The sequence below is a fragment of the Odontesthes bonariensis genome, chromosome 10, assembly GCF_027942865.1.
Source record: "Odontesthes bonariensis isolate fOdoBon6 chromosome 10, fOdoBon6.hap1, whole genome shotgun sequence".
NCBI lineage: Eukaryota > Metazoa > Chordata > Actinopteri > Atheriniformes > Atherinopsidae > Odontesthes > Odontesthes bonariensis.
The window spans coordinates 26,198,290-26,217,428 of NC_134515.1; the positions used below are offsets into that span (position 1 = coordinate 26,198,290).

Below are 19,139 nucleotides of genomic sequence, written 5' to 3' on the forward strand. Positions count from 1 at the left end.
AGGTAAAAATGTCAAGCTGTGTTTGAGGTTACACAGGTTTGAGTTACATCCTTTAGTAACTGCTGGTTGCAACTTGGCAGGAAATTGTTCCAGGACAAAAACAAGAAGTGCTTAGCCCCAAAGTGAGTTTGCTTTTGTAAAAATTAAGGGAATATACTGGAATATGTTGATATATGTTGCCTCTTGCAGAGGCTAGTCATTGTCACTGCTCACATGCTAAACCAAGCTAACTGGTTACTGGGTGGTTGAGTCTTATTCACTGTTCTTTTAAATAGATACAGTCAACAGTGACTATTTTGTGTGTTTTGTTTCGGAGCAGGAAGATTTAGATTGTCCGTATTTCAGTTTTTCTTACAGGATTTTCTCCAGGTTGTCGGGTCATCCGTATTAGTTCAATTGGTGAGTGTTGGCGAGTATGGTTGCCTGTCTCTTTGTGAGCCCTTTAAAGCACTGGCAACCTGTAAGCTCCAACACATCACAACCCACAACGGGATCAATCTGGTGTCGCCAACTGATGGATGTTTTGTTCTAGACAGTGATAAATGTTTTTTTTTCAACTTGTTTCTCACGTATGGATCAAACTTTTGATCTAGGACATTCTGAATCCAAACTGAGCTTTGCCTCAAATGTGACAGAGAAACCAACCCCTGCTTCTGAGGTACACAGGAGGAATGAAACAGATGATAGATATTAGTTTGATCAGTCACTTACTGGTTAAAGAACATTTAAAGCTTTTTTTGCTTTGTCAGAGGTCTTTAGGTGGGGTAGGTCTAGCTGTATTTCATCAGCTGTAACGCACAATAACAAAAGAATGCGGGAGATACATATGTGTGTTAGTTTTAACCATTTTTCTTATCAATCTTGAGCAATAGTATGACTGTAGGGTGGACCCAGTTCTACCCAAACAACCCCTCCCTTGAATACATCCTTCAATTAATTTAATAAATAACAGCATTCTGCTCCGTAAAGCACACATACCACTGTTAATCATCGTCCTGTATTACTCATTTTATCCAAACCTCTCTTACTCTGATTGTAAGTATGTCATGTGCTGTTTTTGCCCTCTTCTGGCCATGCTTGTTAATTACACATCACACTCCCCTATATGCCCATTACGTCCATGAAATTTTCAATTCGAAGGAGAAAAAATGAGCCAACCATGATATCAAGTTTTTCTATGTTTATTGTCATTGAAATTTTTATTGAAACACCTTGTGCTCCCAGTAAGGATCAAATAATAAAAGGAGACTCAATGTAAAGCTCGCACAGCCGATCTGCAGACCTATCATTGAAGTCTGGGATACAACATTTGCTTTGGATTGCGCTGGATCAGAACAAAAAAGCAGGTGGTTTATGTAAAAATGAATATCATAGCAAATACCACAGTGAGGGGAGGAGTAATGATCATGTCTTAAAAATTGCTGACAAAATGAACACGGTTATTTCGTACAACACAGGAGAGCAGTCATGGTAATAAAACGAAATTAGAAGTACTGTATCTGCAAACTTGATCACACACATACACACATATACACACTCACTGGCAAACACACTCATACGTACGGGCAGGCGCGCACACACGCTCACTCTTGCGCACATACTTGCACACAAACACAAAACCCATAGATAAAATGTAATGATTGAAGATAATGAAACCCTGGTGAAATCTAATGGTATCATACACCCACATCTTGTGTCTGAAGTGCAGGAAACAAAACAAAACTAAAACTGGAGATAAATTCAGATGAATAATGAAAAGCATGCCCATCTTCACAGGTCTAACCCAACTTAAAAAGACCACAAACCCAGGTATGCCCTCTCTATCATACCCTTACCCCATCCCCACCCCTCTACTCCACCCTCAAATACCCTCTTATCCATCTCTAGTTATACCCACATCCCTGCCTTACCCTCACCCATACCCCGCCCCACCCCAACCCCCTCCCCTCCTTTCTAACACCCTTTCCCCAGTCTCCTCTGCTGGATTTCAGGGTTTCCACTCGCTTCTGCTTAGCAGACAAAAGCCTGGCTGGGAGGAGGAAGCAGGCGAGGAGGGAGACATGAGACGGCTACTGGTTCAGGCTTTGGTCACCATTTATGAGAAATAACAACAAACACAGTGTCCAGTTAAGAATACAAAGTTAGGACTGGGGGTAGAGGAGTCTTGTTGTTTTTGAGGTTGAAGGTGGTGAACCTTAAAAACCCTAAAATCTTATTACGTTTTATTCTACATGTGAGTAATTGGGTTAGGTTTGTGCGATGGTGTGTGAAGGCATAGAGTATGGGCAGCTGAGGTGGGGTCGGTGTAGTTCAGGGCCCTATCCCTCAATTTTCGGCCCCAGTCAGAGAAGGGGGCAGGAGCAGGTTTATAGGGCTTGCGTCTTGAGCTCGATGGGCTCCCCACGGGTGTCCTGCTGGGTCTCGCTCTCTGGGGGCCGGCTGCCCTTCAGTGTGGCCAGGCGCTCAGACAGACCCCTCATGCGAGGGAACAGCATGAAATCGTACACGATGGCACCCATGGCACCTCCTATCATAGGCCCGACCCAGTACACCTGAAAGAAACAAGATTCCATATACTGTTTAGCCATTACTGTTTAGAGTTAAATGATGTTTGTTCTCCTCAGAGTGATTTTGGGTCTTACCCAGTGGTTGATAAAGTTTCTGAAGAGCACAGCAGGGGCAAAGGACCTAGCAGGGTTCATTCCAGCACCAGTGTAGTACATCTAAAACACAAAACAGTCATTAGTGTATGGTGTTGTGAAGTACATTTCTTTGCACATCTTTCTGACTCTTTCAAACTCTTTCCACATGTCTCACCCCCATGAGATGTCCGATAGTGACAGAGAAGCCGATGGACAGGGCAGCAGATCCCAGACGACCGTTTCTTCTCTCATCAGTCACAGCGAAAACGCAGATGACAAGTTGCATAGTGAGGAAAACCTCCACTGTGGTGCCCATCCCCAGGCTGATGCCAGGCTGTAGCTGGAAACGCAAAGATGGAATTAAATCATTTGCATAAATTGAAAAAAGGTCCATGTCAGATGTTTTGTCGGAGAGCAACAATGATGATGCACTGCTTATCTGCGCTGGTGTATTTAGCAGTTATTTCATAAATTGATTAAGTAACTGAAATTGTTGTTAATTCTTAGCAACATTTCAACTGATACCACAAAGTGCAACCCAGAGTTTAAAACATTCTGTAATGCAACTTTTTTCCCCGACACCTAAAACATTTACGTTTAGTACTTACCATGTTCATTGCCATGTTGCCTCTCATGTTGCCGGGTGTGACCCCGTACAGCACAGCAGCCCCAGCTACAGCACCCAGGCACTGGGCAACAATGTAGAAAATGGCACGGAAAAAAGACATCTGAGAACCAACAAGGTAGGCAAAAGTGACAGCAGGGTTGATGTGGCCCCCGCTAATGTGGCCAATGGACTGGATGAGAGTGGCAGCTGCCAGACCGAAACACAGGGCCACATGTAGGACATGATGTGGCCCAGTGGTCCAGCGCAGGGCAGAGCCCATGCCGAAAAATACAAAGAACATGGTCCCGAAGAACTCGGCGAAGACTGCCCTCCAAAAATTCATAGACCGGAACTCCCACATGATGAAAGCTCACTTGAGGCTCCCCACAAGATGAAGAAGATTCTTTAAAAAATAAATCTGCGTGAGTTTAGAAAAGGTAAGTGTTTACCCTTTTTAGTCCTCTTCAAATGGCAAAAAAACAAAAACAAAAAAGGATCTCCCTTTTGCTGTCAGTTTAAAGATAGAACAGGAATCCACTCAGCGGATCTTTCCCAAATCGTGCACTGGGTTGATAAAGTCAACTCAGCTGTGTTCGCTTGCCACCTCTCTCCACCTGTCGCAAAGACATAGGTGTGATTTAATGTGGGAGTGTGGCTGGGGATCTCAGGTGGGGTGAGTTGTCAAGAGGATGTGGGCATCAATGCAAAATGGGGGAATCTGAAGTAGAGATTGGGATAGACAGATTGTCCCATGGACCTTTAAGCCTCTCTGACGGAGGGAAGGGGGCCAAACAGGCGCTTTATAAAACCCCCCTCAGGGGCCCCAGGTGACGCCATAATCCCCCTGTAGGGCTAAGGGCGGGGAGGTGGCAGTGCTGCACATCCTAAATCAAACAAACTTAACCCCTCTGTTGGCCCCTCTGATAAGGGAGGCAGTGTATCTGAGTGGAGAAACATAAAGTAAGAAGGTAGGGATAATTTCAATGGAAAAAAATTACATGAAGGGCAGTATTTATTTTCAGGGTGTGTGTAAAACAGCCACTGCGAGGAGCAGCTGGAGCTCTGAGAAGGAGGTTTTCTTTAGGGTATATGTCATCTGTTGACATCTCATAGCTGTCATGATTTGGGGGGGGGGGGCACAAATGCTGATAGACAAGGGCTGAAAACACACATGTATGCACAAAATCACACACAAACACGCGTATGCGTATACACACATGCAGGCCCCAGACGGAAGTGCCCAAAGCTAACAGCGCTAACACTGAAATGCCTGACCCCGTGAAACCATTGTCTGTAACAAGCATGTAGCATATGTATGCTCCGAGATTAGACAAAAATACATGTAGCAAATCTAAAACGCTCCAACTGTAATTCAAGTTGAAGATGATGTTTCTTGTTCTCTAACGGGTTGCTAAACCTGTAATCTTTAGGTGAGGAAAAGTGGCAGTGGTCACCGCAGAAACCTGAGTGGATTACCAGTAAAGCCTGAACTTGACATCGACCCAGATCTCAGTCTGCGCTGACCCTGCTCCACAGCCATGTGGTAGAGACAAGAGAATGTGCCAAAAAAGAGAAATCTGGCTGATGTGTGCAAACAGGGAACACAAGAATGGAAACAATGAATACAGAAGTGTTGCAAATCAGAGAGCCACAAGCAGTGTACAGCAGCAATAACTATAACAGGTTATTGGGTTTTCTGTAATGACTTGTAATGCTTCTGAGAGCAGGATGTGCTGCAACATCAGTGTGTTGCAGACAAAAGTCCTGAACGTTCTCAGTGTGTGTGTGTGTGTGTGTGTGCGTGTGTGTGTGTCTGTGTGAGTGTGAGGCTGGGTAAAGGGAGAAGTGCAGGAGGACAGCATGGATGCAGAGGAGGGGGCGATGATGGGGTTGCTGAGCAGCACTGGGGCATCGCGCTGACAAGCCAAGAGCCAGTGTGTGGGTGTGTGTGTGTGTGTGTGTGTGTGTGTGTCTGCATGAGTGGAGTTGGGGATGATGAATACAGAACGCTGAGCTTGCCGTTTTAACTCCCTTTTATACATGTTAGAAAGAACACACACAATGCAAAATGCTGGCGGCATGGTGGCAGGTATAGCTATTCTGTATGTTGTGCTTGTGTGTGTGTGTGTGTGTGTGTGTGTGTGTGTGTGTGTGTGTGTGTGTGTGTGTGTGTGTGTGTGTGTGTGTGTGCACGTGCGTCTGAGTGTGTGTAAATTGTGTATCGTAAACCTGCGAGCATCTTCGAGCATATGTGTGCATGTGAATCCAAATGACATTGCTGGTCAGATTTTCATTCCCAACAAAGCTTTATTTTGCAAGTACCGTCAAATTAATTCGAGATAATAAGGGATTTTACAATAATTATCAACATTAATACAGGATTCATTTTTAAAGGGTCTGTTTTTACTTACTTCAATGACACGAGAAACACATTTTAGGACAAGACAAAAATAGCAGTTCATACCAACAAACACACAGTTAAAGGTTTCATGAAAGCAAAATGTTTTGTCGATCCCACGCATGTCCATTATATCCATTTCAAATTACAAAGCTTATTCCGACTAAAGGTGTTCTTTCTGTAGAGCCGTTACAGATGTATAATTGTCCATTTGATAGTGAATAGAAGGCCTCAGAGAAGAGATAAACTTGAGAGAGCTGCTGGACTGATTGAGAGCATCATTGAACCCACAGAGCAGAGGAAGGACCTCCTTAGCATTTCAAAGCATTCAGAAGCACAAGATGCAGCTGGAACACAGGGGTTTTATTCAGCAGGATTTCAATGAGTCTCTTTTACATATTACAATGATCCGCAAATGTGAAAGGGAATGCTGAACCTCACAATATTGGCCACAACTTTACACACAGTAATGACAGGCAACAGGGACCTCAGAGGTCACATTCTTAATGGTTTTACTGATAAAAACATTTTTTCAAGCAAAAATAATTTTTAAAAATCCTTGTCTTCTTGTAAGATAATAAGAAACGTAATTTATTATCACTATAAACTTCACGTTTTTGTTGTTCTGTTGTTGTTTCCAATATTTTTCCAACAACATTTTTCAGTGTTACTTTCTCTTGTATGAATTCTAATGACTTTTTTTCCTCATTACCTGGCATTTGTTTACCTTGACTACACAACAATACATGGATCACTAGCAGGAGCTGTTTTATTTTGCATATGACAGCATATTATGGTGAGAAATGTAACTTTTAATACAGCTTCTCCCTTGTTTTTGTCTCCACCACCAACAAGCCTGATTACATTACTGTCACGATGCAAATACTGTGTGTTACTCTGCGTCCTTGCAATGCATGTGTCCTCAGTTGTTCTCTTGTTTGTTGCCCTGCTTGGCTCTCATGGCACTCTGCGTGACTGTGGACAGTGATGATCCAGTCATGCTGGCTGTCTCAACGATATCAATGTCCTTACAGGTCAAACAGGCCAGCAGCTTCTGTCGAGAGGCACTGCGGGCAAAGAGGAACTCGTGGGACACTCCAGCCAGTAAAGCACCAAGCACTGGTCCGATCCAGTACACCTGCAAGTTGATGACAGACAGGTGACTTATTATCTGGATGCTCAAAGACAAATAGACAACATCACATCTATGTACGCTCATGGGAAAGAGAAAGTACACTTCTGTCAATTTCAGTGTTTTATGTATCAGGACAAAATAAAAATAATCTGGTCCTTACCAGGTGTTCAGGTAAAATCTGGCAAATAACAACACATGCTATCTCTCACTGTCATTAATCATTTAACAAAAAATGGCTCTCTCTTTTTTACAATGTTACTTCAGTTCATTGGGGTTTGTGGGCAAGTATACTGTATGTGCACCTCTCTATTAAGGTCCCACAACACTATTTCAGTCACGTTGAGGTCAGGACTTTCACTGTACCACTGCGACACCTTGATTCTTTTTCAGCCATTCTGTTTTGCTGCTGTGTTTTGGGATCATTGTCCTGTTGCATGACCCAGTTTCAGCTGCACTTTAGCTGTCAGATAGATGGCCTCACATCTGACTCTAGAAATCTTTGGTACCCTTGGGAGTTCATGGTCAACTCTATGAATATAGGTGTCCAGGTCCTGTGGTTGCAAAACAAGCCTACATCACCATTTCTCCACCATCGTGCTTGAAACTGGGTATGAGCTGTTTCTGTTTATAGGCTGTGGTTGGTTTACATCAAACATGGTGCTGTGCATTATGATCAAACATCTTCACTTTGGTCTTGTCTGTCCAAAGTGCTCCGGAAGTCTTGTGGCTTGTTGAGATACAACTGTACAAACCCAACCTGTGCCGTGTTCTTTGTAGAGAGAAGAGACTTTCTCCTGCAGCCCCTCGTCATTTTTCAATTGAACTGTCATGAACTTAACCCATAGGAGTCTGAGCCTGTCTTACATGCTTTATTGATTACTCAGCAATTGAATCATGCACAGAAATAATTCTTACATCAATTTACATAGTTTTTTTGTGTGTAAAAGACTTCTGTCATGTATGCTGTGGGTTTTGAGATTTAAAGAGCTTATTATTGGTCCGCAAATTAAGCAGGGACTGACTTTTCTGGCGGATCATTAGTTAGCACGTTCAGTGTGATAGCTTAGATTATTCTGCACATTGTGATACGCAACACATGGTTAATGAAGGTAATTATAAGCAGATATAGCAATAAGAGACATTTATATTACAGACTCCTAAGGATTCACATTTAACACACTAACTGCGGCCTGTAGATTCTGAGATGTAATTTTTTGCAGTCCCTCTGAGCATTGCACTGTCTGAGCCTTTCGGTGAACTTGCTGGGACGTCCACTCTTGAGAGGATTTGTAACTGTCTTGAATGTTTTCCACTTTTGAATAATCTTTCTCACTGTAGAATGATGAATCCATATTGTTTGGGAATTACCTTTCTAAGACTGATGGGCATCAATAATTACTTCTCTGGGATCATTTCTGATGATTTCTTTCCTCCTTGATATAGTGTTAACACACACCTTAATGCTCCAGACCATCAAATTGCCAAAACTTCTGCTTTTATAGAGGTGCTCACACTTACTGATAAGCAATTAATAAAGAGCATTTTATTAGGCTGGCTAATACTTACCCTCTTAATTCCTGTGGAAGCAATAATAGTTTACTTTTAAAAGTGTTCTCTTTTTTCACACACTGCTTCTGTCTTAAATTTGTTAAACAAATAGTGACACTATTATGTAGCATATGCTGGGGTTGTGTTTTCCTAATCATAAGACTTGGTAAAGACCAAATTTTTAAAATCTTTTATTATGTCCCCATACATAAAATCATACAATTGACCACCACCCTGCTCCCTGGTCTGGCACTTCACAGGCGTTGTCCTAGACCTCCATGCATCATTGAGTGTCCAGAGCCTTCAGCATCTCAGGGCGAATCTTGTCCACCACTGGCGCCTGAAAGCTTTTTACCTACCTTAGCAGCCTCTGCCATGTCTTCCCCCAAGTCTTCAGACTCTGGCTCCTCAATGGAGGACATGCTGGCTGGATCAAGGAGATCCTCAAAGTGCTCCTTCTACTGTTTGATGATGTCCTCAGTTCAGGTCAACAGTTCTCCAGTTCTCCATCCAGGCCAAGCACAACCTGGGACGGACCCTGCTTTACCTTTCAGAATCACCCAATGAACATCCTTGATGCCAACCAAAAGTCTTTCTCGCTAGCGTCACTGAATTCCTCCCACGTCCAAGTTTTAGTTTTAAGTCTTCTGGCTTATCCCTATCAGCTGCTTCAGGCAACCCCCAGGACAACCAAGCCCAAAAAGCCTCCTTCTTTTGTTTGAGGGCTTCACTTAAGCCTGGTTTATAGTCGGTAACGCAAGACGCAACGCAAGACGCAAGACGCAAGACGCAACGCAAGCCCTTGCGCTGTTGCAAGCCCCCCCTTGTGTGCTTGCGTGTGTCACCTCAATTTTCTAAACTTCACGCAAGACGCAAGACGCAAGACGCAAGACGCAAGACGCAAGACGCAAGACGCAAGACGCAAGACGCAAGACGCAAGCAGAGCTATAGAGTAGCCACTCTGGACGTGAGCACAAGCCACTATCTACATCACATCCGGCGGCGTGTTCATCTTCCGGTTTCATCCCCTAATAAAAGACCGCTGTTTTCAAACGCCAAGGTAGAAAGCGAAGAAGAAGAAGAAGAAGCATGAATCCCATAGACATAATATATTATATTATTATTATGTCTATGATGAATCCACTCGAAGAGAGACTTGCCGAAGAGGTCCTGGCGATGAATGTCCTTTCATCGTGGTAGGCTTGTCATTGAAAAAACCCGCTGCTCCACCTACTGTCCTGGCGGTGAATCGCCACGCAGCACACGCAAGCGCCGGCAAAGCTAAACGAAGCATAAACGTCTCGAGCCATTAACACAAGCGCAAGACGCAAGCGCAAGGGCAGTTAAAAGAAGTATAACTCAGCCTTTACTGCTGGTGTCCACCAGCAGGTCCTTCAGTTACCGCCAACAGGCACTGTGAACCTTCAGGCCACAGCTCCCGGAAGCCGCATCCGCAATGGAGGTCCTGAACATGTTCCATTCAGATTCCATGTCCCCAACCTCCCCCGGTAAATGCAAACAATTCTCCCAAATGTGTGAGTTGACGATCCTGCAGTCAGGGGCCTCCGTCAGACATTCCCAGTTCACTCTCACTACCTGTTTGAGCTTACCAAGTCTATCTGGCTGTCTTCCCTGCCAACAGATCAAACGGTGATCAATTAACAGCTCTGCCCCTCTTGTCACCAGAGTGTCCAAAACATGCGGCTGCAGGTCTGATGATAGGACTACAAAGTCGATCGTCAACCTCTGGCCTAATGTAGCCTGGTACCAGGTACACTTATGAACCACCTTTTGCACGAACATGGTGTTTGTAATGGACAATCCATGACCTCACAATCACGTCTCTCCAGGTCACTCCATCATTGCCCGCGTGGGCATTGAAGTCCCCCAGGAGAACAATGAAATCCCCAAGTGACTCCAAAAGAGTGCTGGATAATCTGAGCTGCTGTTTGATGCATATGCACAAACAACAGTGAGAACCTTCCCTGTTGAAACTTGAAGCTGCAGCAAGGTGATCCTCTCGCTTACTGGGGAGAACTCCAACACCATGACACTCAGCCGGGGACTTGTGAGTAGTGTATGTAGTATCTTACTTTTGTAGCCGATCCAGTTGGATTAATATAAATATTTTAAAGTGCAAGGAAGTTTATTCTGGAGGTTCCCAGCCCTGCTGTAGCACATTTCCATAGGTTTACAAGATAAATGATCACATGATGTGATACAGCAGTGAAAAGGAAAGTCATGCTACTCATTTTTTCACATTTTTCACAGCTTTATAGCAAAGTTTTACACTAAACATCAGGTGATTTCACCGGATTGCTTGGACTGTCACTGACAAAGTGTGACAACTGTAAAACAGCAGCTTTGTCAAATGAGTTAGATAATGGGGAAAGTGTCTCTCACCCAGTGGTTCTCCCAGAAGCCGGTGATGATGGCTGGACCCAGAGAGCGAGCTGGATTCATACTGGCACCAGAAAACCGACCCTGACAGACAAATAACAGACCAGAGTAGTTTTTCTTTTCAATTGTAGTTTAAACTTTGTTTGTTCTGTACCATGTCTCATGTTTCATGTCAATATTTAACCTTTACCAAATCTTGTGCAAAAAAAGAAAAAACAAACAGTTCAATACCACTTTTCTTTTCTTTTTTGTATATCTTCTACTACTTTTATGCAAAAACTCCACAGTTTTTTTCTCTTTTCAGTGCTCAGCATAATAGATAAAAAGACCTCCACGTTTAGCTCTGATTCTCACTTAGGTTTTATGTATATCACTTTATGTTATTATCATTATCAATATTTTTCTTGCAGTAAAACGTTTGATTTAAATGTACATATTTGGGGATTTTATGTCACAGATCTACAAAATATGAGGTGAACTTAAAAGAAAAACCTGACAAAAAAAGAAGTTCACACATATAAAGTCACTCCCTTTCTTTTGAAGCCTTAAATTATGATCTAATGCCGCTAATTACCTACAGAAGTCACATTATTAGTTCAGCCGAGTCCATCTTTGTGCAGTTTCTACTGAGATCATCTGTCACATGATCTCAGTACAACTAAATCTCTATAAGAAGACCAAGGCTCTCCAAACGGGCCAGAGACAAAGTTTTGAAGAATCTAAGTATCTCTTGGAGCACAATTAAATCTATTATTAAAAAATTTAATGACTATAGCAACCCCAACTAACCTGCCAAGAAAAAGAAGATCACTAATCATCAAAGAAAGAAAACCAGAAAATAAAACAAACTAACAAAAACAAGAAAGCATGTCCACAAAAGGCATCTCAGAGACTGCTCAAACATGTGGACGATTGTACTCTTGTCAGAGGAGATTAAAAATGAACCATCGAGAAAAACAATGTGTCAGTGGCATACCCAACACCCTTGATCACCTTGAGAACACCATCCCCTCAGTGAAGCATGGTGGTGGTGGCAGCATGATGGTGTGGGAATATTTTTCATCAGCAGAACCTGCAATATTGGTCAGAATTGAGGGAATAAGGAATGGTGCTAAATACCAGCACATTCTTCTGGAAAAGCCAGAGGAATTGTGTACACCTGTCAGTATGACAATGACCCTAAACTTACTGTTTAAGTAACTCTCAAGTGGTTTAAGAGAGAACATGTCAATGTCTTGGAATGGTCTCAATAAAAGTCCAGAAACCAATCCGACTGAGAATTTGTGAAGTGAATTAAAGATTGCTCAGCAGAACCCATCCAAGTTGAACAAGTTGAAACAGTTTTAACTTGGGATATTGGCAAGTCCTAGTGTGGCATACTCTAAGAGACTTGCAGCTGTAGTTGTTGCAAAAAGGGGCCTCTACGAAGTTTTGTAAAACGTATGCAAACTCAGGGGTAACTGTTGTCTCACAGCAAGAGGGTTCCCAGTTCAAATCTTCACCAAAGTAAATAACAGCACACACAATACCATTGAAAGGATGGTATCTTCTTATTGACGTGTGACGTGTGAGTAAACAAAAATACCCCATTTTGCAGATGTGATGTCACTGTCCAAACTTGTATTGAATGTATATAGAAAACCAAGTCTTCCCAACAGCAATCAAGGCCAAAATGGAAACATTCCAACACAATCTCAAGATAAACATTCCTATTTAATCATTTATGGTGAGACGAGGCAACATGTTCTCTGGAGAACATGTATAAATTCCCTGTATATTATATCATATACAGCCTTATTCTGACTCACTGGATAGAAAAAACTGTTTTGTACTGCCATCTTTCTATGTCCATGGTGATGGAGTTGGTGTCCATGGTCCATGTTATAAGTGCTGACATAAGTTAACAAATTTGTACATCAATAAAATCCTGCCAATATACAATGATACAACATTTTTTCATGAACTTGCTGTACCCACTTTTGCAAGAGTGATATTGATCGAAGTGACACTACCTGATTAAATAAAGGTTATTGATCTGTCAGCATTCGGATTCCCACTGTGACTGAGACAACCGGACTATCGGTGGGAGACAACCTTATGCTTCCTTTTGTTTGATAATTCCATTTGTCTCAGACTCTTCACTCCTTGTGTGTGGATTTTGAGATAGAAATAAATGATAAGTTTACATGCGTTGGCCATGCAATGGTGCTAATTTGCAAATTCCACAAGGAGTTATGAGAGATCAAGCACTGATCAAACGGTCAAGATTGTCAGCCACATAGTAGTGTTAACTCTTTAGTCTTAGTCTTTATAGTTTTGAAAACGGTAACAATGCATGAACATTGACACAGATAAGAAGGGCAAACTGTTAAGGTTTAAAAAACAAGACAAAAAAAACCCAAAAACACTTGCTTCTGTAAAATGAAGGGATTGTGCATCATTTATCATTTTTTGGCTTTGAAAGTGGGTAACTTTGTTTCACTTTTGTTCTTTAGCTGTGAAACCATTTTAGGATTTCCGCAGCATACAAGTGCTTCATATATAGATAATAACACATCAAAATCTATATTTCTTGGGGGGAAAAACAGAGCTCAAAGGCACACTTTTTTATTACATTTGCTCTGTTTGTCGACATATTTGGGTTAAGACTCTCTTTTGTTGACTGATTTCCAGTGCTGTTTTTAAAGGGAAATGTATGCTAGTTGCATTAAGTGTCTTAATGAATGTATCTGGCATGATTTACATGATCAAATCAATGCAACACATGAGTGTCCACTCCAACCATTGCATCCACGCTGTGTGAAAGAAATTAAGCCACATGTTTCATGCTGTGGAAATGTATTTGTATTGTTGTGGGTTTTAACAGAATGTAAATTAAAAAAAAAAATTTAAAAAAAAACTCCGGTATACTGGATTTAGATGAGTTAATGAAGCTGTAAATCATGTTAAAGATCTGGTCCTCTCACCCCTATTAGCACTCCAGCAGTGTGAGCAAATCCAATGGCGAGGTTTCCTGGTTCTGGGCTCTCCCTCCGTCGCTGGTCCTCCACTGAGAAGACAGTGAAGACCATCTGGAAGGTGCACAAAACCTCAATGCCCAGAGCCTGGGCTGCATTCAACTCAATGGGCACCTGAGTTAAGTTAAACAGAAGTTGGGAGAGAGAGGGAAAAAAGCGCACTGGAAAACTTGAATATTCAGAGTAGATATATCTCAGACTTTTAAAAGTACCACACACATGTTCCTAGAACTGACCTTGTTAACAAAGTGGTCCGCAGTGGTTTTGAGGGGCAGGGCCAGGTAGAGGGCCCAGGTTCCTAAACAGGCCCCTAAACACTGAGCGGTGATATAGAAGAGGGCCCGGAGAACGTCCAGCCTCCTTGTGGCCAACAGAGACAGAGTCAGGGCAGGGTTCACCTGACCAGAAACGAAAACACAGGCTAAACATAGTCTTGTACTTTATCTTTTATTTATGTCCTTTTACTGCTCTACTTCTCTTCATATCAAATGCAAACATTTATTTTTTGACTCCACTGCATCTACAGTATTTAACCACTGTATTTACTGGCTACATTCACAATCTGACTAAACATTTTGAATGCGTTTGAATTTTAAACAGAATTTGACTCACTAAGGCCACAATGCATGCAATTATTCATGATTTTAAAAAAAGATGAAAGAAATGTACAAAAAGTAAGTAAGTACACGTATCATTTAACTTAACTGATCATTTATGACCCCTGACATTTATATTGTGACCCTTTGAAGGACACTTGACCCAAGATTGGGAGCCACTGGACTAAATAACCTACTACTCCATCTAAATAGTTCATTAATAAGCTGCAAATTGCTGACAGTTCAATTATTTGTAATTAATCATTTCACTTGTTTATATTATTTTGGAACTTTAGGCTTCTAATAACAGTAGAACGAAGGGGTTTTTATTTGAAATGTGTGTCCTCTTATATTGTGTTTTTGGCACTTTTACCTAAGAGTCAAAGCTGTTCTTCGACAGCTTTCAAATGCTTTGTGGCCACCAACTTCAAGCTTCCATTTAGTTTAAGTCAATCGGAGAGAAGAAAAACACTTGAGAATTAATGTGTACCAGTATGACATTCACCTGTGTTCCACTTATTTCTCCAAAACAGTGACACAGTGCAACGATCATCACACCCACTGCCACCGCTGGATACAGGGGTCCCGAGGGGGCCTCCCCAGGTCCTGGAACAGAGGCACCCAGCACAGCGCTCACTAACAGAAGGGTGCCGAGCAGTTCTGCTAGCATGGCGTTCCAGAACTGCCGACTACGTAGCTCCTGGGAAGAAAGAGGACAAAAAAATAGACTTGACTTTTTTTCCATTCACTCAGTACGTTTAAATCTTCAGGTACACTGATAAAAGCGATGAAGAAAAACTTATTTTAATCTCTCTAATTCCTGAAAAGGTGGGGGAACTGTATGAAAGGCAAATGTGATGATTTGCTAATCACTTAAATATTAAATGAAAATTGACAAAGACAAAAAAAACTTGATTTCAAGTTTTCATGCATACACTTTTGGGAATAAAAGTATTCGCTCATTTGCCTTTACACACATATGACATCCTATTCTTAATCCACAGGGTTTAATATGACGTCGGCCCACCCTTTGCAGCTTTAACTACTTCAAATATCCTGGGCAAGCTTTCCACAAGCTTTAGGAGTGTGTTTATGGGAATTTTTTACTATTCTTCCAGAAGTGCATTTGTGAGGTCAGACACTGATGTTGGACAGAAGGCCTGGCTCGCAGTCTCCGCTCTAATTCATCCCAAAGGTGTTCTATCGGGTTGAGGTCAGGACTCTGTGCAGGCCAGTCAAGTTCTTCCACACCAAACTCGCTCATCCAAGTCTTGATGGACCTTGCTTTGTGCACTGGTGCGCAGTCATGTTGGAACAGGAAGGGGCCATCCCCAAACTGTTTCTACAAAGTTGGGAGCATGAAATTGTCCTGCTGAAGCATTTTCACTGGAACTAAGGGGCCAAGCCCAGCTCCTGAAGAACAACCCCACACCATAATCCCCCCTCCACCAAACTTTATACTTGGCACAATGCAGTCAGAAAAGTACCGTTCCCCTTGCAACCGCCAAACCCAGACTCGTCTATCAGATTACTAGATGGAGAAGCGTGATTTGTCACTCCAGGGAACGCGTCTCCGCTGTTCTAGAGTCCACTTGCGGCATGCTTTCCACCTCTGCATCAGACGCTTTGCATTGCACATGGTGATGTATGGCTTGCATGCAGCTGCTCGGTCATTGAAAACACATTCCATGAAGCTCTCTACGCACTGTTGTTGAGCTAAACTGAAGGCCACATGAAGTTTGGAGGTCTGAAGCGATTGACTCTGCAGAAAGTTGGTGACCTCTGCGCACTATGCGCCTCAGCATCCGCTGTACCAAATCTGTCATTTTACATGGTCTACCACTTCGTGGCTGAGTTGCTATCGTTCCCAATTGCCTCCACTTGGTTATAATACCACTGACAGTTGACTGTGGAATATTTAATAGTGAGGAAATTTCACGACTAGACTTGTTGCACAAGTGGCATCCTATCACAGTACCACGCTGGAAGCTCACTGAGCGACCTATTCTTTCACAAACATTTGTAGAAGCAGTCTGCATGCCTTGGTGCTTGAATTTATAGAGGCCATGGAAGTGATTGGAACACCTGAATTAAATTATTTGGATGGGTGAGTGAATACTTTTGGCAATATAGAGTATGTATGCTTATCAAAATGTTGTGAAATGCTGAAAAAAGAAACAAAGAGAACATCCAGGAGAGGCGGAATCTCTCAGAAGTAAAGATGGGGAGGGAAGTTTCCCTCTCTGTGAAACACAGTGTGGGAAAAAGTACAGCAATTTCAGATTAATATAAACTGAAAATAACTTGGGGGGTTTCATCAACTCTTGTTCATAAAATCATTCAAAGATTCATAGAATCGAGGTGAATTTGAGAGACAAGGCTTATAACTGATAACGAATGGTACAGAACCTCAGTCAGCATGCATGCATGGAGGAAATCACTGCATTGGGAATGTCTTTATCAGGAACCTTCTTTTGCAAAGTTATGGATGCCACTGCCTTCAGGCCAAGGAGGAGCGGGACGGTCTGGTTTGTTACCAGTGCACGGTTTAAAATCCAGCCTCTGTGCACTTGGAATGTCACACTTGACCTTAATGCTGGACGATATATGCAGGATTCAGAGCAACACGCTGCCATCCCGATGACGACTTTCTCAGGCGACATATTGTTTACTTCACCAAAACAATGCCAAACCACGTTTAGAACCTATCACAACAGCATGGCTCCGTGGTAAATGAGTCAAGGTGTTGAACTTTCTTGCCCGCAGTCCCGACCTCTCACAGACTGAACACATTTGGGGCATTACGGCACAGAAAAATAAAACAAAGGAGGCCCAGAACTATTGACCAGCTCATTTACAATATAATGCAGCGATGGGGAAGCTGGTTTGAACACTTTTCCAGCATCAAATTCTTAATGAGCAAGTATTTTATACAACAGCAAAACTTCTCGGTTTCAACATTCAATTAGATGTCTCTGGCTATGTTCTTGATGACTCATTGAATTCAAACACTTGCTAAATAATTGCATTCCGTTTACGTTTTAGATTTTTACACAGCCATATGGAAACTGGGTAATATATGCTGATGACTTGGTTTTCTTCCTAATAATTAAAAGCACAAAGAGGGACATAGACAATGCTAACTATGTCATTGGACATCAGACAAAGTCTACAATTTGTACTTCAGCGCTTCAGTACATTCAGTGTAATGCTGTCATTATAAAATAAAGCAGTGATGAATATCTCAAGACGCTCTAAACCTTTGATGAAGGAGCCTTATGGTCTATGTACAAATAAGCAAGTTGTCCTCGGTGTTCATAATTTTCCAAGACATTCGTTCATCAGAGGATTTGTACATTTTTACATGTAAATCATGAATTACAATTTATATCAAACCATTAAAGGAGGATGCTCACCTCACGCCACGTCATTTCTGATCCAGTGAGTATGTTGTCCTCGGGCTTCTTCTTTTTTTTTTCACTTAGTCTGTCTGTACATCTGTCTGCCCTTCCCTGTGTAGCTGTTGGGGTCTGAGGGCTTCAGGGTCTCATTAACATGTAGAGTCTGAGAGGTCCTTTGATGAGAACAGCCTCCTCCCTCTCTGCCTCTCTCCTCATTCTCTCCATCTTGCCGCACTCCGGGCCCTGTTGAGTCTTCCTGCATAAAACGCAGAGCAAAGATGGCCCTTCGGGGTTACATATATGACACTCTGACCCCCAAATTGCTTCCAACAAATGCATCAACCTTCAGAAAACTGTAAGGAGGCTCTCATTTATCTTCGGTCTTACTTGTCCAACGTCTGTACAAATCAAGTCCACGGCCGGTTGAAACATGCAATTAGGACACAACGACATTAAAGTAACATAGAATATGTGTGAGGACGGAAATAACTTGACCACAGCACTGCCACAGTGGAGAGACATTTGGACTGAAGATAAATGCCAGTCAGTAATATTTGTCCACATGATCCCTTATCTGATATTTTGCTATCAACAAAGCACATTTTAAAGCTCAAAAAAGCCTAATCATCTTCAATGGGTGATTTTAAGTGAAGTTCTTCTTTCTTTCTTTCTGTTCAGACATAGGCTATATATATTCAGGAGCTTTTGTCTTTGCTTCCCTTTTTGTTAAAAACACACTGGGTCACGCTCTTTTCTCACCGAGTGTCACTTTAAATCAATCCTCTCTTGTTGCTGCTGTAAATACTTGCATACAACGCAACACCTAAAAAATAGTCCACAGGGGTAAAACAATCAGTCCATTGTTTTAGCAGTGTTAAAAAAATAAATAAAGATTTGTATATGAAACATGTTTTTAGCCCAACATGACTATCGGGGTTTCACTTTGGTCTGCAGTTTATGATGCACAATTGCATTCAGTTATTTGATGGATTGTCTTGTAATTAGGAAAAATATTCAGTTGGTCATCCTCTTTATTCTAATGCCACCATCGTCATCATCAGGACCATTTCTGTCCAGTATCATGGTTTCTCACAAAATGCATTACCACTGCCTGCTTGTAAAAAAAAAAAATCAGCTGGTCCGCTAATTAGCATTTGTGGTCATGATGACTTGTGAAAATCAAACTGTGATTTTTAATTCATTTTTTTTTTCAATCAAGAAGAGCGTGTTAGCATAGTCCCCGTGCGTGTTAGCATGCTAACATTAGCATTTCCTTTCGAAGCGCTGCTGTGCTCCGACAATAGCTTTAAACATGAGCAGCACGGCTGTGTTAAACCTTCCTAAATACGTTTTTCCTTAAGAGGAGGGGTCACTTATGTCTGAGGGGTAGAGGTC

General features: G+C 42.1%; 2 protein-coding genes across 2 annotated transcripts; both read right to left on the reverse strand.

The window, feature by feature from the left end:
- Positions 1 to 2,366: 2,366 nt before the first annotated feature.
- Positions 2,367 to 3,610, reverse strand: mipb (major intrinsic protein of lens fiber b). Its single transcript, XM_075475734.1, has 4 exons — positions 3,251 to 3,610; positions 2,818 to 2,982; positions 2,643 to 2,723; positions 2,367 to 2,552 (listed from the first exon to the last, which is right to left on the reverse strand). Exons 1-4 carry the CDS (start codon positions 3,608 to 3,610, stop codon positions 2,367 to 2,369), a joined length of 792 nt encoding a protein of 263 aa, XP_075331849.1.
- A 1,939-nt stretch (positions 3,611 to 5,549) lies between these two features.
- On the reverse strand, positions 5,550 to 17,866 carry LOC142389804 (aquaporin-4). Its single transcript, XM_075474920.1, has 6 exons — positions 17,760 to 17,866; positions 14,849 to 15,043; positions 13,984 to 14,145; positions 13,697 to 13,861; positions 10,734 to 10,814; positions 5,550 to 6,785 (listed from the first exon to the last, which is right to left on the reverse strand). Exons 1-6 carry the CDS (start codon positions 17,772 to 17,774, stop codon positions 6,570 to 6,572), a joined length of 834 nt encoding a protein of 277 aa, XP_075331035.1. The 5' UTR covers positions 17,775 to 17,866; the 3' UTR covers positions 5,550 to 6,569.
- Between the last annotated feature and the right edge of the window lie 1,273 nt (positions 17,867 to 19,139).

Coding starts and splice junctions, on each gene's coding strand:
- LOC142389804 (XM_075474920.1), bottom strand. Junction 10,815..13,696: donor CTGCTGGAGTGCTAATAGGG/GTGAGAGGACCA, acceptor TTTGTCTGTCAG/GGTCGGTTTTCTGGTGCCAG. Junction 6,786..10,733: donor GCTTCTGGGAGAACCACTGG/GTGAGAGACACT, acceptor ATCAACTTGCAG/GTGTACTGGATCGGACCAGT.
- mipb (XM_075475734.1), bottom strand. CDS start 3,610: ATGTGGGAGTTCCGGTCTATGAATTTTTGGAGGGCAGTCTTCGCCGAG. Junction 2,983..3,250: donor GCAACATGGCAATGAACATG/GTAAGTACTAAA, acceptor TTGCGTTTCCAG/CTACAGCCTGGCATCAGCCT. Junction 2,553..2,642: donor GAAACTTTATCAACCACTGG/GTAAGACCCAAA, acceptor TGTTTCTTTCAG/GTGTACTGGGTCGGGCCTAT.